The sequence below is a fragment of the Maniola jurtina genome, chromosome 28 (assembly GCF_905333055.1).
Source record: "Maniola jurtina chromosome 28, ilManJurt1.1, whole genome shotgun sequence".
Taxonomy (NCBI): Eukaryota; Metazoa; Arthropoda; class Insecta; order Lepidoptera; family Nymphalidae; genus Maniola; species Maniola jurtina.
In genome coordinates this window covers 5,253,581-5,280,668 of record NC_060056.1, presented here as the reverse complement: position 1 = coordinate 5,280,668, position 27,088 = coordinate 5,253,581, and the positions used below count along the sequence as shown (strand labels likewise).

The 27,088-nt window shown below is 37.1% G+C and overlaps 1 protein-coding gene across 1 annotated transcript in view; it reads right to left on the bottom strand.

The window, feature by feature from the left end:
- Positions 1–21,487, bottom strand: part of LOC123879326 — a 47,738-nt gene extending 26,251 nt beyond the window's left edge. Inside the window, exons 1-3 of the mRNA XM_045926972.1 lie at positions 21,217–21,487; positions 8,652–8,826; positions 8,474–8,566 (exon numbers count right to left, since the gene is read on the bottom strand). Of these exons, the coding sequence (XP_045782928.1) occupies positions 8,474–8,566; positions 8,652–8,826; positions 21,217–21,296 (348 nt within the window). The 5' untranslated portion in view covers positions 21,297–21,487. The remainder of the gene's footprint in view (positions 1–8,473; positions 8,567–8,651; positions 8,827–21,216) is intronic.
- Positions 21,488–27,088: the final 5,601 nt, after the last annotated feature.

Genomic DNA, 27,088 nt, shown 5'->3' with positions numbered 1-27,088 from the left:
TATTGAATGACAAATGCGTGAAAAATAGTATGCTATCCCGCGAGAAGTGTTCATATAATATTTTTCGGGAGAAAAAGTTGCATTTATTACTTACTAGCTGATGCCCGCGACTTCGTTCGCGTGGATGTAGTTTTTTAAAAATTCCGTGGGAACTCTTTGATTTTCCGGGATAAAAAGTAGCCTATATGCTAAACCAGAGTATAATCTATCTCTATTCTAAATTTCAGCCCAATCCGCCCAGTAGTTTTTGCGTGAAGGAGTAACAAACACACACACACACACACTCACATACAAACTTTCGCCTTTATAATATTAGTGTGATGTGACTAGCTGATACCCGCGACTTCGTTCACGTGGATGTAGGTTTTTTAAAATTCCCGTGAGAATTTTTTGATTTTCCGGGATAAAAAGTAGCCTGTGTGCGAATCCATGGTATAATCTATCTGCATTCTAAATTTCACCCTAATCTGTCCATTAGTTTTTGCGTGAAGGAGTAACAAACATACACACACACACACACATACATACAAACTTTCTCCTTTATAATATTAGTGTGATTAGATTCTCAGCTATGTCTTTGCAAAAAAAAACGTCCATCCGTAACTCTGTTGCGGCGTTATTGAATGACGAATGCCTGAACGATAGCATGCTATCCTGCAGGAACTGTTTGGTTTTTAGAGAGAAAAGTAGCTTATTTCACTTTTTAGATTCTCCACTATGTCTGTGCAAAAAATGCCGTCAATCCGTAGCTCTGTTATGGCGTTATTGAACGACAAATGCGTGAAAAATAGTATGCTATCCCGCGGGAAGTGTCCATATTTTTCGGCAGAAAAAGTCTCATTTGTTACTTATTAGGTTCTCAGCTATGTCTTTGCAAAAAAAAAGCGTCAATCCGTAGCTCTGTTGCGGCGTTATTGTACGACAAATGCGTGAAAAATAGTATGCTATCCCGCGGAAAGTGTTCATATTTATCGGGAAAAAAAGTTGCATTTATTACTTATTAGGTTCTCAGCTATGTCTTTGCAAAAAAAGCGTCAATCTGTAGCTCTGTTGCGGTGTTAATGAATGACGAATGCCTGAACGATAGCATGCTATCCTGCAGGAACTGTTTGATTTTTAGAGAGAAAAGTTGCTTATTTCACTTTTTAGATCCTCCACTATGTCAATGCAAAAAATTGACGTTAATAAATAGCTCTGTTGTGGCGTTATTGAACGACAAATATACGAGAAAATAGTATGCTATCCCGTGGGAACTGTTTGTTTTTTCTGGAAAAAGTAGCATATATCACTTGCAAGGTCTTCAACTATGTTTATGCAAAAAAATGCCGTCAATCCGTAGTTCTGTTGCGGCGTTATTGTAGGACAAATGCGTGAAAAATAGCGTGCTGTCCCTTGGGAACTGTTTGTTTATTTTGGAAAAAAGTAGTCTGTATCACTTGTTATGTCTTCAATTATGTCTGTGCAAAAAATGCCGTCAAACCGTAGCTCTGTTGCGGCGTTATTGAACGACAAATGCGTGAAACACAGCGTGCTATCCCGGGGGAACTGTTTGTTTTTCCGGGATAAAAAGTAGCCTATGTCCTTTCCCGGAAAATATCCTAAGTTGGTACCAAATTTCATTAAAATCGGTTCAGCGGTTGAGCCGTGAAAGCGTAGCAGACAGACAGACAGACAGACACACTTTCGCATTTATAATATTATAGCATATAGTATCTTTTATCCAACCAAGAGAGGACTGAGTTTTCAGGAGCTATGTATAGTACGTGACAGGTCGAGATGGCAATTGAGGTATGCGGCGGGGGACGTTCTGCACACCCGCACGTCACCCGCGCTATCCCGCACCGGATTAGCCCAGGGATTGTGTGGGTGTGCGGGGCGTCCCCACCCTGATTGCCATCACAACCTGTCACGTGTTGTGTTGCGTATTTGTTTGTTTATTGGCTCATCGATTCACTTATTACTGCCAAACTGCACAATTTTGATAAATGAGATCTCTCTTTGGCTTCGCTTTACCATTCCGTGTGTTAGAGGCTATATTGTCATATGTCATAAAATTTTCCGATATGTCATAAAAGAACTTATCATAATCAAAACGAATGTAAGAGATATAACCTACAAAACCCAAAAAGTATATTGAAATTGGTTTACCTACACATGACATGAAAAAGAAATGTATAACGAGAAAAAATAAACTTGAAATAGATGGATCGAGTTTGATATCAAATCATAGCAGTTACTATGAAAATTTCGAATACATGTATATAATAATTTATACATATTCAAATATAAATCAATCATCTGCGGTGAAGTCTTTAAAAGTAGTAGGTGGGTTTTTGTACTTTTAGTTTTAAACTTTATCTTATTTTGTTTTTGTATCCCTAGCTTACTCGTGTAGCAATGCACTTATTTTTGATGAATAAATACCTACTCAAGTGTAACATCTGCATTTTTGTACCTGTTAATCCCTTTCATTGTACTGTCCATTGTCTTGCGCTTACGGTAAGTACGATTTAGTACTAACAATAAAATTTGAAAAGATTGTAAAGGACCATAAATAAATAAAAAATGCTCAATGTCTTTATGAGTATTAGCATTGCATTATATTTTTGATAATATTGCAAATTAAATATTTAAGACTGTTTAAATTTTAGACGGATTTCACATTTATTTTAGCCTTTATAAATATATGTGTGAAAATTATTATAGTAGGTGTAACTATTTATACTGTGCATGATAAGGGAACCATATTTTCGTAAATATGTATAAGGAAAGTTGAATTTTGTATAATTTCTTGACTCTCTTATACTTACACAAGTATATAAAAGATTAGTATTAAGTACTGACTACAATTCACTCGTACTTAATCTATAAAGACAATACACTGTTTTAAAAAACATCATTGTTTTGAAAAAAACGACAAACTAACACCACATACTTAAAAATATTGAAAAAATAATCTGTTTGAAAATCGTCTAGGATCAAAACGGTTTGTTATAAACTAAACTGCGCTGGGTACGTCCGTTCACGGAAACAAACAAAGAACCTCGGGTAAATACCTAAACTTGTGTTCCAGGCTCATGCTTCAACGCTCTTAAGTTGTTTTGGTACTAACTTTGCATGTCTTATTATTTAAGGGGAAACATTTTTACTGGACAATATGTAATAACATCTCATTGTAAAAAATGTTTCTGCAAATAAAAAATCCTGATCTTGAATTGTGATCTTTTCACGTCTCGGCATATTCTATATCAGTGTGTAAGACTGTGAATATTTTCTTATATTCCATATTGAGAAACTTGGACTAGCCGCCTTCATCATATAGAAAACAACACTGTTAGTCGGGAAATGTGCAGCACGAAGTGCAAAGCAGTGACAGTGTTACTCATCCGCACACTCAATCCACGACGCACGTCCACCTCCACCTGAGGTCTACTGGACTGCAGATGCGGTTTTCACCATTAGGTATGTAGGATACATTTTATACAAAAGTTACAGATACATAATATATCAGATACATTACAGCCGGGGGGTCACATAGTCTCTTAATCAAACCAAATCATCATCATCCTCACCCCATCGCCAGCCCACCATAACAGGTCTAAGGCTGAGATCTATAGAGCGAACTCAGAGTTTGCTCAGACTTAAGACACTTTAAAACGAGACAACGTAATACCGCTGGCATAAATCTGCCTCGTTTTAACTGAAACTAAAGTCTAAGTGCACTCTAAAGATTTTCAACCTTCAACAGTGTTTCACTAAACTAAATTGGAACATCTAAATCTAGTGCTATAATTTTCGGCAGGGAGCGTTATGAAAAGCATAACAATACATTTAAACCAGCCATTTTAGTTAAGAGATTGTGTGCAACATTATTAACCACAATATTTATTACTCATGACAGTGCTTCAGCAAAAAGTTCAACAAGAGTGTATCTCCTGAGCATGCGCCGGCGGCGGAGTGCCGCGTGCGGCTCACGAACATGACGGAGGATTTGTATCAGTGTGAGTTATTTTATGCCTCGCCAGATTAGACTTACGTGCACATTTGTAGTCGCATAACTCGCAAGTAAAAGGTTTCTCACCCGTGTGAGTACTCATGTGTCTCACTAAATAACTAGTTCGTGCAAATTTATGATCACATAACTTACAAATGTGAGGTTTTTCACCCGTGTGAGTTCTCATGTGGCTCACTAAATAACTAGTTCGTGCAAATTTATAATCACATAACTTACAAATGTAAGGTTTTTCACCCGTGTGAGTTCTCATGTGTCGCACTAAATGACTAGAATATGCACATTTGTAGTCGCATAACTCGCAAGTAAAAGGTTTGTCACCAGTGTGAGTTGTCATGTGTTGCACTAAACTACTATTTTGTGCACATTTGTAGTCGCATAACTCGCAAATAAAAGGTTTCTCACCCGTGTGAGTACTCATGTGTCTCACTAAATGACTAGCTTGTGCAAATTTATGATCACATAACTTACAAATGTGAGGTTTTTCACCCGTGTGAGTTCTCATGTGTTGCACTAAACTACTATTTTGTGCACATTTGTAGTCGCATAACTCGCAAGTAAAAGGTTTTTCACCCGTGTGAGTTCTCATGTGGCTCACTAAATGACTTGATAGTGCAAATTTATGATCACATAACTTACAAACGTAAGGTTTTTCACCTGTGTGAGTTATTTTGTGCCTCGCCAGATTAGACTTAAGTGCACATTTGTAATCGCATAACTCGCAAGTAAAAGGTTTTTCACCCGTGTGAGTACTCATGTGTCTCACTAAATGACTTGATAGTGCAAATTTATGATCACATAACTTACAAACGTAAGGTTTTTCACCCGTGTGAGTTATTTTGTGCCTCGCCAGATTAGACTTAAGTGCACATTTGTAATCGCATAACTCGCAAGTAAAAGGTTTTTCACCCGTGTGAATACTCATGTGTCTCACTAAATGACTTGATAGTGCAAATTTATGATCACATAACTTACAAACGTAAGGTTTTTCACCCGTGTGAGTTCTCATGTGCTGCACTAAACTACTATTTTGTGCACATTTGTAGTCGCATAACTCGCAAGTAAAAGGTTTTTCACCAGTGTGAGTACTCATGTGTCTCACTAAATGACTTGATAGTGCAAATTTGTGATCACATAACTTACAAACATAAGGTTTTTCACCCGTGTGAGTTATTTTGTGCCTCGCCAGATTAGACTTAAGTGCACATTTGTAATCGCATAACTCGCAAGTAAAAGGTTTTTCACCCGTGTGAGTACTCATGTGTCTCACTAAATGACTTGATAGTGCAAATTTATGATCACATAACTTACAAACGTAAGGTTTTTCACCCGTGTGAGTTATTTTGTGCCTCGCCAGATTAGACTTAAGTGCACATTTGTAATCGCATAACTCGCAAGTAAAAGGTTTTTCACCCGTGTGAGTTCTCATGTGTCGCACTAGATCCCTACTTTGTTTACATTTGTAGTCGCATAACTCGCAAGTAAATGGTTTGTCACCCGTGTGAGTTCGCATATGTTTCTTTAAACTAAATTTATATATAGCTTTGAATTGGCAATACTTGCAAGTGAACGGTTCTACTTCACTGTGAGTCTTTATGTGTTTAACTAAGAGACTTTTCCGTTTAAACTTATGTCTACATACATCACAAATATACTCATTCGTGTCAGTAAGCAAACTATCTTCACTGTTGTAATTATTTGAACAATAAGTTTTACTTTGTGAAGTTTTCGTAGCATTAAGCTCAGTAACTTTCAGTTTGTTAGTAACTGGACGCTGACTGTCCCAAGAACTAATACTTGGTCTCATTGTCGCCAGTGATTCACCTTGTATTGGTACACCTACTTCGGGCTTTTTGAAAATATCATATAATATGACCACACAATCAGTCAATCTATTAATGTCAGTTATATTGTTGGTATCGAATAGTTGGTTGTTTAATCCGACATTGTTAATTTTAAATAGTGGTTCACTCTTCTGGACTGTATCGGCGTCTTCAGCTTGCACTTTGTTTCCGTTACTCGTCGCAAGTCTCGCGGACAGAGGAGCGACTGAAACAAAATATTTGTTTCTTAGCTTATAAAAATTTTCGTTGAGCGGAACTTGGAAAGTCCAACTCCCATATAGATGGATATTAATTTCCCATTTTTAAGCGTAATGTGCCGGCTCATACATGATGCTGTGACTGCGGCAATAACTATGTAGGAGACATCCGTCGGAACATTCAGATAAAAGTCATTTTGACATCTATGACGAATAGCACTCAGGATAGTTTAAATGCTAACTTACTTTTATATATTTTAGAGTTGTGTTCTCAGAACTTGCAACTTACAAAAACAACAACAGTTGCTTGCAACAGTTTTACTTTAACGTGAGTTTTATATTGTTTAACTACAAGCCTTTTTTTAATATTCATTGACACTAGACACACCTTTATAACTGTGCTGAAATTATGGATATAAGTTTTACATACAAAATACTAATTCTACTGTTTTTTTTTTTTGCGAAGAAACTACCGAGAAGGTTAGCTCGGTGAATTATTACGAATATCGTTTGATCATTCGTCAAAATGCTGACAACGATTTGCTGCGGTGTCGTCGATCGCTTCAGCAGTATTGAGTCGACATGTACGTCAAAATAGAAACGGAGCGCTTAACTTTCATTAGGTTGAACCAAGCCGAACTGCCACTGAAGAGTGCAACCCATGCACCAAAATACATGGCCAATAAAGAATCATTCAAATACTTAATTTTTTTTAACCACCGACCCAAACAGCTGTCTGTCTAAAGTCTGTGGCATCATAGCTTCTAAACTAATAAACTGATTTAGATTTAGTTTTTTTTGTTTGAAAGGTGGCTTGATCGAATCGAGAGTATTCTTAGCTATAATCCAAGAAAATCGGTTCAGCCGTTTGAAAGTTATCAGCTCTTTTCTAGTTACTGTAACCTTCACTTGTTGGAGGAGTTACTAATTTTTTATTTACACTTGTATTTTTAATAAAAATACAAGTGTAAATAAAAAATTAAATTTTTCACTAGGATAATAAATAAAAATTTTTTATTTATTATCCTAGTGAAAAATTTAACTTAAAATCCAAAATCCGCTCATTTATTGCCTATAAGGCGGAACAAAGTTATTAGGGTCGGCTAGTAAATAATAAGCTATATAAATGAGTGAAATGGTCACTGACCTGCAGTTTGAGGTGAGTGTGCAGACGGGCTGTGTACAGACGGGCTCGAGGCCTGGCTCAGAGGAATGGCCTGCCTGTAAGATATATTGGAATGTATCTACAGTGTACTGGGGACCCACTTGCTAGCATGCAGCTGTGCTGTACAGAGCAGGTACTCATAGAGTAGGAAAATTGAATTACGATATTGTACAAGTGTACACTCTGAAATATGTTGTATTGTGAAATAGTAATGGTAGGTATACTGACTTGTTCTCAGTGAAGTGTGGAGAGTGTGAGGAGCTCACGGCTGTATGAAGCTTGCATACTTGAGACGTGCTACAGTCAGCATAACCGTCACTGTTCTGCTGAAAACAAAACAAAGGCATTACATTTTTGTCCTTTGAGTGTGAGCGTCCGACTGAACACATTATCATATGAATACAAATTGATGCAAGTGTTCCATAGTGAAGACTCACCTGGTCATGCATGTGCATATGTTGCATGTACGCATGTTCACTGACAAACTCCTCAGAACATAAAGTACATTGGAAGGCAGCACTTTCGCACTTTAACAAATCCGGTATTTCAGCCACTTGTTCTGCAAATACTGGGTTCTCCAGAGCTTTGCAAATAACATCATCCAGCAATTTCGTTTCCAACATTATGCTATCGTCAGAGAAGCACTCCTCGTTACATGCAACCAACTCATCATTGACATTGTCTGCAGTATTGTCATCTTCCTCTGCCACTTCCATGTCTTCATCAACCGGTGAGTCAAAACTTTCTTCATTCTTCACAACAGCACTATAGCCGATTGGCTCTGATTCTGTCTGTTTGTCTGAGGAGTCCAGTATGTATAAGTCACAGTGGTCAGGTCCTAGAGTTTTCATCACAAAATTACTCTTTAGTTGGTTCTTTGTGCCGTTTATCCCTTTGATATGTCGCCGTGTTATCTGTTGGGAAATAAGTTTATGTTTGAATGATTACATCATTATTAACATTATAATGAAAAGCAAGTATTACAGCTAAGGTGCAAACTATTAAGTTTATATTAAGTAGTGCTTTAAGTACTCACTAATTCATGTTTTTCAACTAAGTCCATCATCAGTGCACGGGCTCTCAAGCTCTTGTCTCTGAATCTACTAAAGTTTATTAGTCTCTGAGCACATTGTACACAAAGTGTTCGTTTCAGGTTTCCTTGATCATACAACTGAAACAAAATACTATTATAATTAAAATATTCAATCATTCCTGAAATAATACAATCACTATGGATCATAAATCAACAACTTACTGGATATCCTGTTAACCTTTCATATGCTTCTTCCAATTTGTGTTTACTCATTAGATACAGCTTGCTGTCAGTGTCTAGGCATATCATGCAAACCTGGAAACATATTTAACAGTTTAAAATTATTTCTACTTCTAATTCACAATATATAACATTAGGTACATTATGAAGAAGTAACTACCTGCACTGTTGAAGGAACAGCACCAGTAGCAATATGCCTTAAGCCACTTTCTGTTTCATACATTTCATCATCAAGAAAATGCTGGGAGCAGACCACAGCAGAGTCTGGTAGCTGACTGTCTTGTTTGCCGAGGGCTCTGAGCCAAGCAGCACGCAGAGGCACATCACTGGGGAGACTGGAAATTACCATTTATGTTATACTAGCAGTAGCCAGCCTCGTGAACCTTCCTCAACTAATGTTTAAGCAAATTAAACCAGCATTTAGAATGCTGGTTTAACCTTCTTAACTTTTAAAGACTTTTGATATTGTAGGAGGAAACCATATCATAAGTATAATACTTTAAATTTAAGATTTGCAAATGAGAACTTTTATTCTTTTTTCTTTTATAAATTTTTGGTACTACGTAGGTAGATAAATAATTGAAAAAAAACTAAAAAACGCTCGCCATGATCGTTTCAAGAGCAAGCTATTGCAATCATTTTAGGGCAAGAAAACTCAAGAGCAAAATATGTGATGTGTCACCACCAAATAGTTTTGGAAAGTTTGTAGTTTCTTACATGGTTTATTTACTCACGAACTTGCCTCAAATACTGGCTTAAACAGAGATGTTTCAAGAGTCATTACTCATTACTATCAAAATTAACACCCAATATAATATTATACTATATTCATTGTAGTAATGCACAGGGCTGCAATTGCTTGTATACTAAGGAATATTATTGTAAATTGGACAATTAAAAAGAGCAACCGCCGAGTTTCTTGCTGGTTCTACTCGGTAGGAATGGCATTCCAAACCAGTGGTTAACTATTTTGACGATTCAAAAGCACTTGTAAAAGTTTATTTGAATAAAAATCTATTCTATTCTATTAAGACAAAGCGGATAATGGAGAGATATATCGATATCTGGCTTAGCTTTAGAACTAGCACAACAAATAGTAGATTATTAGATGTAATACGTTTGTATGGAGACACGCGTAAGTATCACCTTAACTACGGCTACAGCTAGGATGTGAGAGTAAACTCAAATATTGAATAAACTCACGCGTGAAAACTGATCCCCTTCGACTCAGATGTTGACACATTGGTGGGAGTATTTGTGCATAATGGCACACAACAACGCATTTTCAATGATTTGTAGTTTCTCCGACCTTTGCAGTGGCCAATGAAAGTGGCTAACAAACTACGATGTACATTTCACATTACGCTATTCACCAGAAAATTACTCAGCAATCGCGAATCAAAAAATTTTGGAAAATAAAAAAATATTGGAAAAAACAAGGAAAAAATTCTGTAATTTTTTTTCAAAACATTTGTGTCAAAAAAATTTTTAAAGTTATTTTACGGCTCTGGGTTCCTCTTAGCTCTTTGAGCTCTGTCAAAAATAAATTCTTATTCATGGTCAAAGCATCAATACAATCAAATCATACAAAGCCAAAGACCTTACACTTACTAACGTTAGAAGTTTAAGGTCTTTGTACAAAGCATGGTCAAAGTGGGTCAAAGCTAGGTCAATGGGTCAAAGATTATGCATCGGTTTTGCGGCTCTTGGTTATAGCCCTTTTGACAAAATATGTGTATACCATAGAGTAGCATTATATTAGGGTAATAATATGTACCCATTATGTAATGTATACTTAGTGATACTTAGATCAGTCACTGCACTACCACAGAGCACTACGTTATTGACTAACACAGATTAATAATTAAGTTGACAACACCACAGGTACTGTGGGAATGGGTAACTTTAGAAACTTGTCAAACACTGATCGCCGGCCGACGATGAACTGAATGTATGAAATAATGTTATCATTATCTATCAAAAAAACGAATCACCTGCAAAAATTAGTTTTAAATAAGATAATAAAAATTGACACTCATTAAACCTTGAGCAGCGTCAACGTCAATCTTGAAAATAGGACATTTTAACGCCAATGTAAACGGCAACCGTTAACCGTTACTGTAATCACTCAGTTCAACGCGTTGTTCACCGGCAGAAACTATGACGTTGTATAAAGCATTGTTGGGCATGTAGCCGCATCTCAGAAATAGGATCAAGGGACAATAATGGATTTAAACCACTTTTAAGTTTTTAATGTTATTGTTACAAAAATGTCTCATAAATAAGCCAAAAGGTTCTTTTTTTTTATTTAAATAAACTGTTTATTACTTTTTACAAAAAACTTAAAGCTAGCCTTATCTAATTACTATATAAATCATGCCCGCGTGGAATGGTGCCAAGAATACTGGCTGCATTTCTGCGTTGGACAGCCAGGCTGATCCGTTGCGCAAAAAATGAGCCAGCCCTTCTGTCACCCGATGAGGCTATTAAACGCGGTGAAATGTCTCGTAAAATTTTTTTGCACTAAGACTCCATGGCCCCAGGGTCTCCACGGCAAACGGAACAAAAATGTAACTCTCAATAAGAGAGGCATACTTGCGCCGCTTGCCGTTTTCAGCCATTTCTGCTGCGGCTCCCGGCCTTGATACTGTCTCCCTGATATGACACGGGGCCAATGTGTCAACGCACGTTGCGTCCCACATTAGCGCCCGTCCCCTTTCCCAGGGAACCAGCGTCAATCCATCCGGTCTCTTGCCATCATCCCGACTAATCCCTGCCGGCTCAATGAGCGCAGGAACGTCTATGGTGGCAAGAGCCCTTTTGATCGTGTCGTTAAGAGAGCCATGCCTAAATAGCCTTTAAATTAAGCCTTTTAATTTATTTTAAATAAAGGTTTTAATAGTACTAAACGTAATATAAATAGGTGACATTTTTATTTTTTGTATTATAAGTGCTAATTTTACAGTAGCTAGGAAGGTACGTATGTATAAGCAATCGGTATTTCCTTACACACAGTAGGTTTTTAGCAGAGTTTGAGCCCCATCTCACAAAATTGAGTGTCCATAAAAATAAATGAAATGGTCAATTTTAATTAATGCTGATATCCTTACATTAAACTGAGTCGCTACTCAGATTCATGTAAGGACACGTGTAAATTAAAAAATAACACCCCCTACAAGTTAAGTTTACAGTAACTAGAAAAGAGCTGATAACTTTCAAACGGTTAAACCGATTTTCTTGGATTATAGCTAAGAACACTCTCGATCAAGCCACCTTTCAAACAAAAAAAAAACTAAATTAAAATCGGTTCATTAGTTTGGGAGCTACGATGCCACAGACAGATACACAGATACACACGTCAAACTTATAACACCCCTCTTTTTGGGTCGGGGGTTAATAAATACATTATATCGGGAGAATGTTTTTGCAAAAAAAATTCCTAATGGTTCCAAGGACAATGGGGATGATGCCTGTATGTCAAAAATAAATTATTTTTTAATACATAATTACTAAATAGAGGGACTTCCAAAATTCGTAAAATCCACATTCGCTGCTAGTTTTAAGTTTGCTACCCATTTTTAACCCCCGACCCAAAAAGAGGGGTGTTATAAGTTTGACGTGTGTATCTGTGTATCTGTCTGTGGCATCGTAGCGCCTAAACGAATCCGATTTTAATTTACTTTTTTTTGTTTGAAAGGTGGCTTGACCGAGAGTGTTCTTAGCTATAATCCAAAAAAATTGGTTCAGCCGTGTAAGAGTTATCAGCTCTTTTCTGGTTTTCTTGTAGAAAAGAAGGTTAGATAACCGTTAGGTTCATAATATTATGTCAATTGACAAATGTCAAGCTGTCAAGATGGACGTTGCCTTGATACATAATTATTTATTTGAAAATGATGTTTTGGAAAACTCAGATACTTTGGATCGTAGGCGTGGAATAGTCCAAGAAAATCGGTTCAGCCGTTTTTTTTTTTTTTTTACAAATACAAATAATTTATTTCCACAAAAGATTAATAACTAAGTACAATTAAATTTACATCTTATTAAATACAATCCTAAGTACCTACAACAAAGTGAACTGTAAGCATATATAATTAGTAAGATAACTTAGTTATTAAGTTTGATAAAAAGTTGCTGATTTGACTAATACTCATCATCCCTATTTCCCCGTATATATTATATGGTTTTGGATTTCCGCGTGTCTGTCTCAAATATTAAAAAAAGAAACACATTGTAAGTGTATCCGATATAAATACAATTGATATTTAAGGCGAATTCAGATTGGTTGCGAATCGGAGCGCATTTCTTATATCATACATCAATTATTACAATTTATGTTACTTTAAAGAACACAAGAACAAAGCGTCTTCCAATAAAAACTAACTGTAAACTAAGATAAGCCAAAGGACTGACTCTTAAATATAAGTATTACTTATTAACTTTACTCGTAGGCTAGATTTTTTTTTTTCTTTAAATCTGGCTTTACTCTGATTAGCCAATGTCAAGTTTGTGATATTTTCAAGTAATTGAGTTTATAAAAGTATGGACTCCGTCTGTGCCGGCGCCCGCCGACATACGCGCAGCGCCCCTTTAGAGCGCTTCCCAGTCAGTCCCACCACCAAAAAACACCAACTAACACAAAAAGCAGCCACTCTTAACAAAAAAAACACTCCAAACAAGCACAGCACGCGCGCCAGCAAACGCCATCACTGACGAAGTCCAGGCTAGATTTTAATGTTAGTAAAGTACTGCTGTCAACACTTTATGATAAAAAAAAAATTATTACAACAAATGATGCGATGAAGTTATTGTGGTATCACACTAATATCGTAAAGGCGAAAGTTTGTGTGTATGTATGTGTGTATGTGTGTGTGTATGTTTGTTACTCTTTCACGCAAAAAAATACTGAACGGATTTGGCTGAAAATTTGAAATGGAGATGATAATATCCTGGATTAGCACATGGGCTACTTTTTATCCCGGAAAATCAAAGAGTTCCCACGGGATTTCGAAAAACCTAAATCCACGCGGGCGAAGTCGCGGGCATCGGCTAGTCTATCAATAATCTGATTGGCCCGCGGAGCATGTCTCCACTCCGCTCCTCTTCAGGTCGACACCCGGGCGTTCACCAGTGTGAGATCCCATGTGAGTTACCAACTGATATTTGTAAGCAAATTTAATCTCGCATAAATCACAGCTAAAAGGCTTTTCACCAGAGTGAGTCCTTCTCACGTGGCTCACTAAATTACGTTTGTCCACACATTTGAATTTGCATAGCTCGCAGCTATAAGGTTTTTCACCCGTGTGAGTTCTCATGTGCCTTATTAAATCACAGTTTCTTGCAAATTTATATTCACACAAATTACACGTGTAGGGTTTTTCACCCGTGTGAGTTCTCATGTGGAACACAAAATTACTACTGGATGCACATTTGTAGTCGCATAGCTCGCAAGCGAAACATTTTCCACGCGTGTGAGTTCTCATGTGCCTCACTAAAGTGCGTTCATCCGCACATTTGTATTTGCACAGTTCGCAACTAACAGGCTTATCACGCGTGTGGGTTCTCATGTGGCTCAATAAATTACTATTTTGCGCACATTTGTACTCGCATACATTACAAGCGTAAGGTTTCTCACCCGTGTGAGTTCTCACGTGCGCCACCAGATGATTACTTCGCGCGCATATATAGTTGCACATTTTACATGTATACGACCTCGAAGCGCTGTGAGTCTTCATGTGATGCACTAAATTACTATTAGACGCACATTTATATTCGCATAGAGTGCAACTAACAGACTTATCACCCGTGTGAGTTCTTCTCATGTGGTTCACTAAATTGCGTTTATCGGAAAATTTGTATTCGCACAGCTCGCAATTGAAAGGCTTTTCACCCGTGTGGGATTTCATATGCCTTATCAAATCATAATTTCTTGCAAATTTATATTCACACAACTTACACGTGTAGGGTTTTTCACCCGTGTGAGTTCTCATGTGTAGCACAAAATTACTATTGAATGCGCATTGGTAATCGCATAGCTTGCAAGTAAATAGTTTTTCACCTGTGTGAGTTCGCATGTGAGTAGTTAAACTATATTTATATTTAGTTTTGAATGGGCAAATGTTGCAAGCGAACGGTTTTATGTCAGTGTGAGTCTTTATGTGTTTGACTAATAGACTTTTCCGATCATACGTATTTCTACATACATCACAAGTATACCAATTTTTCTCAATTGGTAAACTACCTTCACTGTAGTAATTCTTGTGTAGTTCCGCATTGTTGATTTTAAATAGTTTACTCTTCTGGACTGTGTCGGCGTCTTCAGCTTGCACTTTGTTTCCGTTATTCGTCGCAAGTCTCGCGGACAGAGGAGCGACTGAAACAAAATACATAGTTCTTATTTTTGATTATTGTGAAAGAGCTTGTATATCTTCAGTGGAACAGTTAATTAAAGTCTTCTGTTTTAAAACGATCAGGTTGATTGGATGGGAGGCTCTGTGTTGAGGCAAAATAAAATTATTGTAATTAATTTTACTATCATATTTTAATCATTTTAAACTAAAAACTAAAATCGTACATTGAAACAAAATATATATTTTTAACAAACTTCAAACAAGATAAAGTTGAAAACTAAAACCCAACTGCGATGACTGATGAATGAGGGTGTCATTTGATTTGCTGTAAAGGTCTGGGTGACATGGCTATATTTTAGACAAAAAAAATTGACCTAACACGGATGTTACATTAAAAAAGGTGGAGGTCTCCAAAATTTTTTTTTTTTTTTTTTGCTATAGTATTGAGTGGGATGTCAAATGAACGAGGAGAAAATTCTGAGCTCATGTATATAAATGAACAACAACATTAAAATATACCAAGTGACAGAATAACAATTTTACTCAATTTTTAATTAACAATCATGATTAATACTCATGACTAATTGTGAAATTTGTATAATTTCTTTTAAGAATAAATTCTTTAACCACAATACTCCCCTTTCCCCTCCAATTAAGCGTCAAGCTAGTGCCAGGAGTGGGTACGACAATAGTGCAACGGGTGGGGTTTGAACCGGCGACCTTTCGGAATTCAGTCCGCTCCTCAACCGTTGAGCTATTGAGGCTCTATTACTTATTAGTTTATTAAGACGATTGCAGTCGGATTTTACTTTTCAACTTTATCTTGTTAGTGTTCGTGATTATTGAAGTCGATTTTTATTTTATTACTAGCTGACGCCCGCGCGTCCGCGTGGATTTAGGTTTTTCGAAATCCCGTGGGAACTCTTAGGTTTTCCGGGATAAAAAGTAGCTTATGTGCTAATCCAGGATATTATCCATCTCCGTTCCGATTTTCAGCCAAATCCGTCCAGTGGTTTTTGTGTGAAGGAGTAACAAACATACACACACACACACAAACTTTCGGCTTTATAATATTAGTGTGATGTCACTGACCTGCAGTTTGAGATGAGTGTGTGGACGGGCTCGGGGCCTGGCTCAGCGGAATGGTCTGCCTGTAAGATATATCGGAATGCATCTACAGTGTGCTGGGGAGCCGCTCGCATGAAGCTGTGCTGTACAGAGCAGGCAGAGAAAGAAATGGTATTGATATATATATTAAAAAACCGGCCAAGTGCGAGTCGGACTCGCGCACCGAGGGTTCCATACTCAGGTATTTTTCCGACATTTTGCTTGATAAATCAAAAACTATTACGCATAAAAATAAATAAAAATCTGTTTTAGAATGTACAGGTAAAGCCCTTTCATATGATACCCCACTTTGTATAGTTATCTTAATTTAAAAAAAAAAAAATCAGTGATGTAACCACAAATTCACGGTTTTCGGAGTTTTTCCTTTATTTGTGCTATAAGATCTACCTGCCTACCAAACATGATTCTAGGTCAACGGGAAGTACCCTATAGGTTTTCTTGACACGACCGATGGATGGACGGACGGACGGACAGACAGACTGACAACAAAGTGTTCCTATAAGGGTTCCATTTTTCCTTTTGAGGTAGGATTTAGGAACCCTAAAAAGGGCAGACGTCTGAACGAGCGAACAGTCCTATCCGCATAGTATAAGGATATTAGTACAAGAAATATACTTTGAAAAATAGTGTACTGTGAAATAGTATTGGTATATGTACTGACTTGTTCTCAGTGAGGTGTGGAGAGTGTGAGGAGCTCACGGCTGTGTGAGGCTTGCATACTTGAGACGTGCCACAGTCAGCATCTCCACAAACTTTCTGCCAAATACAAAACAAAGCATTACAAGTTATAGCATAGCCCTGTAGCGCCAGCCCTACGTGCTTGGTCCGCGATAGCGCTGCGTAAGCTCTCGGGTTATGTTACCGTGAACGCGATATACGACGAGCGTTCCCACAGAACAATAGATTCCTTACTTCGGAACTATTCACACGTCTTGTTAGTAAGATTTAGTTTTGTAATTTTAGATAATAAATTTAATTTTTAAGTATCCGGACTTTTTCTTTGTGTCCTCCACCTGCGACTTTCCGTAACTTACATTTCTGTTCTTCATATTCATATTCATTTATTTATAATAATAATATCATTTATTCATTCTAAGTTGGTCATTAAATCATAATTAAATAATCAAGTCATTAAATCAATGGAAGGAACCCTCGTAGTTTTAGTTTTAAGTAACGTAATTAGTTATCACCACTATATTGTACAAATTTAACAATTTCAACCATCAAAAGGAGTACAATTGTATCTAATTTGAATAAATGATTTTGACTTTAACTTTGAAGAGCTTCACAGTGAAGGCTCACCTGGTCATGCATGCGCATATGTTGCATGTACGCATGTTCACTGACAAACTCCTCGGAACAAGGAGAGTATAGGAAGGCAGTAGTTTCATACTTTAACGGATCTGGCATTTCAGCCAATTGTTTCGCTTCCATTATTATCTCACTTTCGGATAAGAATTCCTCATTGACATTGTCTGCAGTATTGTCATCTTCCTCTGCCACTTCCATGTCTTCATCAACTGGCGAGTCATAACTTTCTTCATTTTTCACCACACTAACATATTGTATTGGCTCTGATTCTGTCTGTTTGTCTGAGGAGTCCAGTATGTACAAGTCGCAGTGATCAGGTCCTAGCATTGTCACCACAAGATCACTGTTTAGTTGGTTCTTTGTGAGGTTTATCATCTTTATATGTTGTCTTGTTATCTGTTGGGAGACAAGTTGTTTATTGAATGAATACATTATCATCACACTTCACACTAATATTATAAAGGCGAAAGTTTGTATGTGTGTGTGTGTGTGTGTATGTTTGTTACTCTTTCACGCAATAACTACTGAATGAATTTGGCTGAAATTTGGAATGGAGATAGATAATATCCTGGATTAGCACATAGGCTACTTTTTATCCCAGAAAATCAAAGAGTTCCTACGGGATTTTAAAAAATCTAAATCCACGCGAGCGAAGCCGCGGGCATCTTCTAGTTAACATTATAAAAAAAAGCGAGTTTTAAAGCAAAGATGAAAACTATTATGATAGAGATGATAATTAAAAAAAAAAGAATACTAGCCATGCTAAACATGACTAATATTCCCCTTTTCCCCTCCAATTAAGCGTAAAGCTTGTGCCAGGAGTGGGTACGACAACAGTGCAACGGGTGGGGTTTGAACCGCCGATCTTTCGGAACTCAGTCCACTCCCCAACCATTGAGCTATCGAGGCCCCGTGTTATTATGTTTATATTAAGTCAGTTTTAAATACTCACTAATTCATGTTTTTCAACTAAGTCCATCATCAGTGCACGGGCTCTCAAGCCCTTGTCTCTGAATCTACTAAAGTTTAACAGTCTCTGAGCACATTGTACACAAAGTGTTTGTTTCAGGTTTCCTTGATCATACAACTGAAACAACATATTTGCTTATTTATTTAACTAAAGACTTAATGAAAAGTGAACATTTTACACCAAGCTTTGTAGACTAGATAATAAAACCAGCCAAGTGTGAATCAGACTCGCGCACCGAGGATTCCGTAGTCCGGTATTTTTTCCAACATTTTGCACGATAAATCAAAAACTATTATGCATTAAAATAAATAAAAATCTGCTTTAGAATGTACAGGTAAAGCCCTTTCATATGATACCCCACTTGGTATAGTTATCTCACTTTGAAAATTGAAACACATTTTAATTTTTTTTTTTAATGATGTAACCACAAATTCGCGGTTATTAGATTTATGTACTTGTGCTATAAGACCTACCTGCATGCATGATTCTAGGTCAACGGGAAGTACCCTATAAGTTTTCTTGACAGACACAATGGACGGACGGACGTACGGACGTTTTTCCCTTTGAGCTATAGAACCCTAAATACTGAGACTGGTTTTTGCAATTTGCAGCCCAAATAGACTGTAGTCTGTGCTAAGGCTGACAAAAATCATCAGCCTTAAAAGAATAATTTATTTGATTTTTAACCCCCAACCCAAAAAGAGGGGTGTTATAAGTTTGACGTGTGTATCTGTGCATCTGTCTGTGGCATCGTAGCGCCTAAACAAATGAACCGATTTTAATTTAGTTTTTTTTTTGTTTGAAAGGTGGCTTGATCGAGAGTGTTCCTAGCTATCATCCAAGAAAATCGGTTCAGCTATTTGAAAGTTATCAGCTTTTTTCTAGTTACTGTAACCTTCACTTGTCGTGGGTGTTATAAATTTTTAATTTACACTTGTATTATTGATTTATTTAAATATGCAAAGGTTATATAATTAAAATCTTCAAATATTCCTGAAATAACTTTGCTACACATGTCTCTAACCTGTGTATATCACACTAATATTATAAAGGAGAAAGTTTGTATGCGTGTGTGTGTGTGTGTATGTTTGTTACTCCTTCACGCAAAAACTACTGGACGGATTGGGCTGAAATTTAAAATGGAGATAGATTATACCCTGGATTAGCACATAGGCTACTTTTTATCCCGGAAAAACAAAGAGTTTCCACGGGAATTATAATAACCTACATCCACGCGAACAAAGTCGCGGGCATCAGCTAGTTTACAATAATTGACTATGGATCATAAACCAACAACTTACTGGATATCCTGTTAACCTTTCATATGCTTCTTCCAATTTGTGTTTACTCATTGGATACAGCTTGCTGTCAGTGTCTAGGCATATCATGCAAACCTGGAAACATATTTAACAGTTTACAATTATTTCTACTTTTGATTCACAATATATAACATTAGGTACATTATAAAGAAGTAACTACCTGCACTGTTGAAGGAACAGCACCAGTAGCAATCTGCCTTAAGCCACTTTCTGTTTCATACATTTCATCATCAAGAAAATGCTGGGAGCAGACCACGGCAGAGTCTGGTAGCTGACTGTGTTGTTTGCCGAGGGCTCTGAGCCAAGCAGCGCGCAGACACACATCACTGGGGAGACTGGAAATTACCATTTATGTTATACTAGCTGATGCTCGCGACTTCGTTCGCGTGGATGCAGGTTTTTTAAAATTCCCGCGGGAACCCTTTGATTTTCCGGGATAAAAAGTAGCCTATGTGCTAATCCAGGGTATAATGTATCTCCATTCTAAATTTCAGCCCAATCCGTCCAGTAGTTTTTGCGTGAAGGAGTAACAAACATACACACACACACACATACAAACTTTCTCCTTTATAATATTAGTGTGACTAGCAGTAGCCAGTGTCATAAACCTTCTGCAACTCATGTTCTCAATGCTGGTTTAACCTTCCAAACTTTCAAGAGAGCAAAAATAAGTATAACTTAAGATTTAAGCTATACAAATGAGAACTTTTCCCCAGGACAATGTCGCCCAACATAATATGTCAACAGTTGAAATTATTATTATTAAGTTTCCCTTATAGACATTGCTTTTGCAACTTAATAGTGTCTTAGGGGGCATGAGGGGTATCGACTATTCTCACAAATTAGTCGATACTAGAATTAATTTCTTAAACTGGACCCTTTAAAGTAAAGATTTTTATATAAACCTGTGAGGATGATACTGCCATTGTCGCAATTAAAATACCATAAGCCTACGTTGTCGTAGTAGTTTACTAATTGCGAAAAACCAAATTAAATTTGAATTTCGCGGGCAGGTCCGTTGCTTCCACCGTATTTTATTTACGTACGAAGTTGCGGCACAAATTGTTTTCATTAAAGATATTTCAAGGGTAATTGCTTTCAAAATCTATACTAATAAATAAAATTGGAGTGTCTGTCTGTAATTTCGAAATAACTACCACATATTAAGGTCATATGGTTATTTGAACAATACCATAACTGAATCACACATTTTTAAAATTTTTGTCTATCTGTCTGTCTGTTTGAAAAGGCTAATCTTCGGAACGGCTGAACCGATTTTAACGGGATTTTCACATACAAGTAGAGGATTAACCAGGGTGTAACATAGGCTACTTTTTTACCCGACTTTCAAGAAGATAGTTGTGTTTTTCTACCTATGTACACCGAAATCTCCGAGATTTCTGAACCGATTTGCGTCATTTCTTTTTTAATCGATAGAGGAACTTTGCGACATTGTTTCATAAAAAATTTGGATTCCAACTCCTCAATCCTGATGCTGCAGGGGATCTGACCAATCCACGCGGGCGAAGCTGCGGGCATCAGCTAGTTAATAATATAATCTGTCAGTTACCTTAACGGTACTTAAGGCTACAGTTAAGCATCCGATGTAGTTAGGGCATAACTGAACTCAAATACTTCTAGAATACTCACCCGTGAAAACTAATCCCCTTCGACTCTGATGTGGACACATTGGTGGAAGTGTTTTCGCAGTAAGGTACACAACAACGCATTTTTAATGATTTTTATTGTTTCCGACCAAAACTTTTAGTTTGCAGTAGCACTGACCAATAAAATAAAAGTGGCTATTGATATACAAACGAAACAGAAAATTACTACGCAATCAAAATAGACAATTTAGTAAGTAGAAGCAAATTAAAGAATAGAATACCTAGTTAGAATTGGAAAATTCATTGAAAATCAAGGAAAGTTTTTTTTTTTTTTCTTTACACTTTTGGCTTTACAAAGATTAGTCAATGACCAATGTCAAGTTTGTAGGAAAGTTATTATAGGTATAGGTACTTTTCTCCCTCAGACAATTTTTTTCTTATCATTTTTTAAACAGGTTTTACGGCTCTGGGTTCTAGCACTTTGAAGTTTTCTTGTCAAAAAATCAAAGTCAAAGACAATATAATGATTACACTACCACAGATTACTGCGTAATCTTCGATCATAGATTTGTTCTTTATAAGAAACTAGCTGATGCCCGCGACTTCGTTCGCGTGGATGTAGTTTTTTAAAAATCCCGTGGGAAATCTTTGACTAAATAAAAACTAAATAACTCCGGGATAAAAATAGCCTATGTCCTTCCCCGAGATGTATCCAAAGTCTGTACCAAATTTCATTAAAATCGGATCAGTGGTTGGGCCGTGAAAACGTAGCAGACAGACAGACAGACAGATATTCAGACAGACAGACACACTTTCGCATTTTATAGTATGGAAAGTATGGAATATCATCATGCTCAACTCCCGGCTCACAACAGAGCATGGGTCTTCACTCTTCTCTCAGATTGTTCTAGAAGGGTTTTGGCCATAGTAGACCTCCAATATCAATTTACTACCGACTTACTTCTAAATTCCATTAGTTTTGGTGGTCATCCCCTGCAGCATCAGGATTGAGGAGTCGGAATCCAATTTTTTTTATAGGACAGTGTCTCAAAGATTCTCTATCGATTACAAAAAAATAAATACACAAATCGGTTCAGAAATCTCGATGTAGGTAGCCATAGTTAGGTAGGAAACCTCAACTCCTCCTTTTTTTAACCGACTTCAAAAAAAGGAAAGAATTATGTTACGCGATTACTCCGCCAAATATAAAACAATTTTGATTTGATTTTATCCTGGCACAGACTAAAAACTAACTGAATCTTTTTCAAACCAATTTCCAAAGGCAATGTTGGACTTCGTCTGTGTTGATGTTAGCTGGCGGGCGTGCTCTGCCTTTTTGGAGTGTATTTTTTGTTAAAACAAAACTGACTGGAAAGCGCTCTAAGGGGGTGCCGTGCGTGTGTCGGCGAGCGCCGGCACAGACGGGGTCCATACTTGTATAGTTTAACTAACTTGTTACAAATAACTACAAACTTGACATTGGCTAATCTTTGTAAAGCCAGACGAGAGAAGAAGAAAAAAAAGGCAATGTTTAGACACAATTTTGTAGAATCTCCATACATGGACATAGAATGATAAGGCTTGTCTAATTAGTAGTTAAAGTAGACTGAAACAAAATTACTGTTTGTCACTTTCTATTTCATAAACCACAAGCTTAATTTATTACATCGATGATTTATTATAATCCGCCAAAACAGACTTTTTAATACAGTTGCTCAAAAAGTGGCGTATTGCAGGGACGTATAGCGTTCGGGATGTGGGCTATTACATACTCGTGCTTTTTCTTTACCTTTCCCGCACTCGTGCTTTTTCTTTCCCAACTGTCAAAATATTAAAAAGAAAAACCAACCATGAAGTTTTTACTAAAAAAATTCATAGGAGTTTTTATGATTCATGCAAATACGTATTTCTAATAAGAAGCTACTAATTTGTTTCAATATCAGATTTAATGATTTGATTGAATGAGTTTGGTTAGGTTTCATTTCATTTCATCTCATTAAATTTCATTTTCATTTCATATCAATAAAAAACTTCTACTGAAGACTTGGCTGTATGGGCATAGTTCCCTTTGCCTACCAGAATGGGTGAAGAAAAAAAAAACTCTGCTTATATTCTACGGTTGGCGCCATTTTTCAGAAATTTTCTTTGCGAGTTTAGTTGTTGGTTGCCTAAAATGAGTAATTTCGACCCTAGTTTTTTATATCTATTAACAATAAAGTTGTTTTAAATTAAATTAAATTAAGTAAGTTGAGTTTATTGTGTTTTTATTATTTTATTAAATTGCTTCATTTTTTCGCAACTGTATTAAAAATAGTCGTTCAGTACACGTGCGGAACCGTCATTGCAACTCGTTCCGACTGTCAACCCTCGCCTTCAGCTACGCTTCGGCTCGGGTAGACATTTGTCGGAACTCTTTGCAATGACAGCCTTTCCGCACTTGTAATGAAATATACTATTGTACGTAAATACATCAATTTTTGAAGTTGGTCATGATCAAATAAGAAATGTGTCAACCTTAGCCTAGGCAAGGTTATGTACACTTATTTGGAAAAGTAACAACATATAAAAATATAACGTTAGTAACAAAGTTGAAAACTAAACCCGACTACGATCGTCTTAAGAAACACTGAAATATTATATTAAAATCGTTTTTCTGTCGCTTGGTATATTTTAATGTTGTAGTACATTTATATTCATGATCTCAGAATTTTCTCCTTTCATTTGACACACCACTCAATACAATAGCAAAAAAAAAAAAAATTTAGAAATCCCCACATTTTTTAAATAACATCTGGTAAGTAAATTTTTGTCACTAGGACTTTTACAACGAATCAATTGACACCTCATTCATCAAAATCGGCCGAGTAGTTTAGGCGCTACGGTGGAACACACAGAATCTAGACACAAGCTAAAATCATAACCCTTCCTTTTGGCTTTGCTGTAGTCGGGTAAAAAATAAAGCCGTGTTCATTCTATAACTTTAAAAGCCTCAACAAGTCAACGGTTATAGGAGCGGACTGAAATCTGATAGGTAGGCGGTTCAAACCCCACCCGTTGCACTATTGTCGTACCCACTCCTAGCACAAGCTTTACGCCTAGTTGGAGGGGAAAGGGGAATGTTAGTCATGATTCAAATGGCTAATATTCTTAAAAAAAAAAAATTGGTTGTCTGTAAAGTCGGTTTACTGACGATAGTTGAACGTGACAACAAAGGCCGATTGTGCTTCTTTGTCGCTCGTTCCGCGCTCTCGCTTGCACTTCAAGCCTTACATGGAACGCCTCAGAGCGAGGTAACGCCGCATGAGTCATGTTATTTCGTGCGTGCAGCCGGCTCTATCGAATTATAAGACGTTGTCACGTCAAAAACCCCTATTCTCGAGCATAATGTAATCATTTCTCTTTATTTTTTCGTCTCCTTGGTTTCCTGGCAGGTCTTCTTCTTTGACGCAAACCTTCAGCATGGAGTACGCGCCGGATAGTCACAACTGATGTATCGAATTCACATGCAAAACGCTCAGTCGGGATGAAACCATTCGTCTCATATTCGTGGACCATAAGATTTCGTTGGGACTCGGTGATGAGAGGTGGCCTTCCAGGTCTCTCACGGTCCTTCAGAGTACCTTCGGCTTCAAATCTCTTCACCCAACGACTCACCGTGTTCCTCTAGAAAGTAAAGAAAGCCATTACCCCCCCTATCTGTACAAGTTATTATAAAACTCTCTTTTTAGGGTTCTGTATCTCAGAAGGAAAAAAGGAATCCTTATAGAATCACTTCATAGTCTGTCTGTCTGTCCATCTTATCCATACTAATATTATAAATGCGAGAGTGTGTCTGTTTGTCTGTCTACCTTTTCACGGCCCAACAATGTAACCGATTCTGACGAAATTTGGTACAGGGTTAGCTTATATCCCAGGGACAGACATAGGCTACTTTTTATCCCAGAAAAGCAAACAGTTCCCATGGGATCTTTAAATCCACGTGGACGAAGTCGCGGGCATCCTCTAGTCACATCACACTAATATTATAAAGGCGAAAGTTTGTGTGTGTGTGTGTGTGTGTGTGTGTGTGTGTGTGTGTGTGTGTGTGTGTGTGTGTGTGTGTGCGTGTGTGCGTGTGTGTGTGTGTGTGTGTGTGTGTGTGTGTGTGTGTGTGTGTGTGTGTGTGTGTGTGTATGTTTGTTACTCCTTCACGCAAAAACTACTGGACGGATTTGGCTGAAATTTGGAATGAAGATAGATAATATCCTGGATTAGCACATAGGCTACTTTTTATCCCGGAAAATCAAAGAGTTCCCACGGGATTTCGAAAAACCTAAATCCACGCGGGCGAAGTCGCGGGCATCGGCTAGTATTAAATTAATTTAATTTTTCAAAGTAAGACTATACCAATTACCAAGTGGGGTATCATTTGAAAGGGCTTTGTAAAGTAAATTTTTTTTCTGCTCCTCTTTTTTGTATAAAATGTAGCTTATGTCACCCGGATCATAATAACAAATCGATTGACACCTCATTCATCGAAATCGGCTCAGCAGTTAAGGCGCTATGGCGGAACACACATAAATATAAACCTACATAGACAGCTAAAATTATACCCCTTCCTTTTGACTTTGCCGTAGTCGGGTAAAAAAATAACTTACAGATAAGCCCATTTCTCTGGCAATTTGCGATATATTCAGGCCATTCCCATGCAAGGTCACAATTCTCGCTCTGGCTTTCAGACCTATAGCTTGGTGTTTTACACCTCGAGTATCTGTAACAATTTAATATAATATTTTGTATTTTAGATGATTTAGATAATTTAGCTTAGTTTAACTTTACTTTACTTTAACTTAATCTCCATCTTATTATATTTTTTAAAATTTATAACTTAGGTATTTTTTCATAGTCCTTAGGTTAGCTATTATATTATATTTTATATTTTACTGTACGACTTATGTTTATGTTAATGCACGCTGTGATTGCCCGTAAGTGGAGTTGCATAAGAGCCATAGAATATACGGAATAACATGTATAGTTTAAATGTGTAACTCTGTGGGCGGTGCTAAGTAAATAAATAAACAAAACAACACTAATAATAAAAAAAACGATCGTCGATACCGCAAAGCCTTAGACTAAGGTCTTCATCAGTGCGTCCTGCCTGTGATGACGTATGGAGCAGAAACGAATGACCTGAAGAAGGTGGCGGGGAGCGGGTGGATGAGGAAGGCGGAGGACCGTGTTTGGTGGCGCGCTCTTGGAAAGGCCTATGTCCAGCTGTGGACGCATACAGGCTGATGGATGGATGGATGGAATAAAAAAACACAAATTCTCAAAACTATAGTCTACTTTTAGGGTTCCGTACCTCAAAAGGAAAAACGGAACCCATATAGGATCACTTTGTTGTCTGTCTCTCTGTCTGTCTGTCTGTCCGTCCGTTCGTCGTGTCTTTCAAGAAAACCTGTAGGGTACCTACTTCCCGTTGACCTAGAACCATGAAATTTGGCAGATAGGTAGGTCTCATAGCACAAGTAGGTAAAGGAATAAATCCGAAAACTGTGAATTTGTGGTTAAATCACAGAAAAAAAACTAAATGTGTTTTAATTTTCAAAGTAAGATAACTATACCAAGTGGGGTATCATATGGGGTAACTGGCACACCAGTTTGGCGAGATATAATATTATAGATTCTTGTTAAAATTTTTTGATTAAATAAATAAAAAAAAAAAATGAAAGACATTTTAAAACAGATTTTTATTTAACCCTGTATTGAGTGAAGTGGTCACTGACCTGCATTTGGAGGCGAGTGTGCGGACGGGCTCGAGGCCTGCTTCCGTCTGGCCTTCCTGTAAAACATATCGGAATGTATGTGTGTCTACTTAGATACATATTTTCTTTGATTATTACAATATTGCAATCTTAATCATCTTTAATTAAATT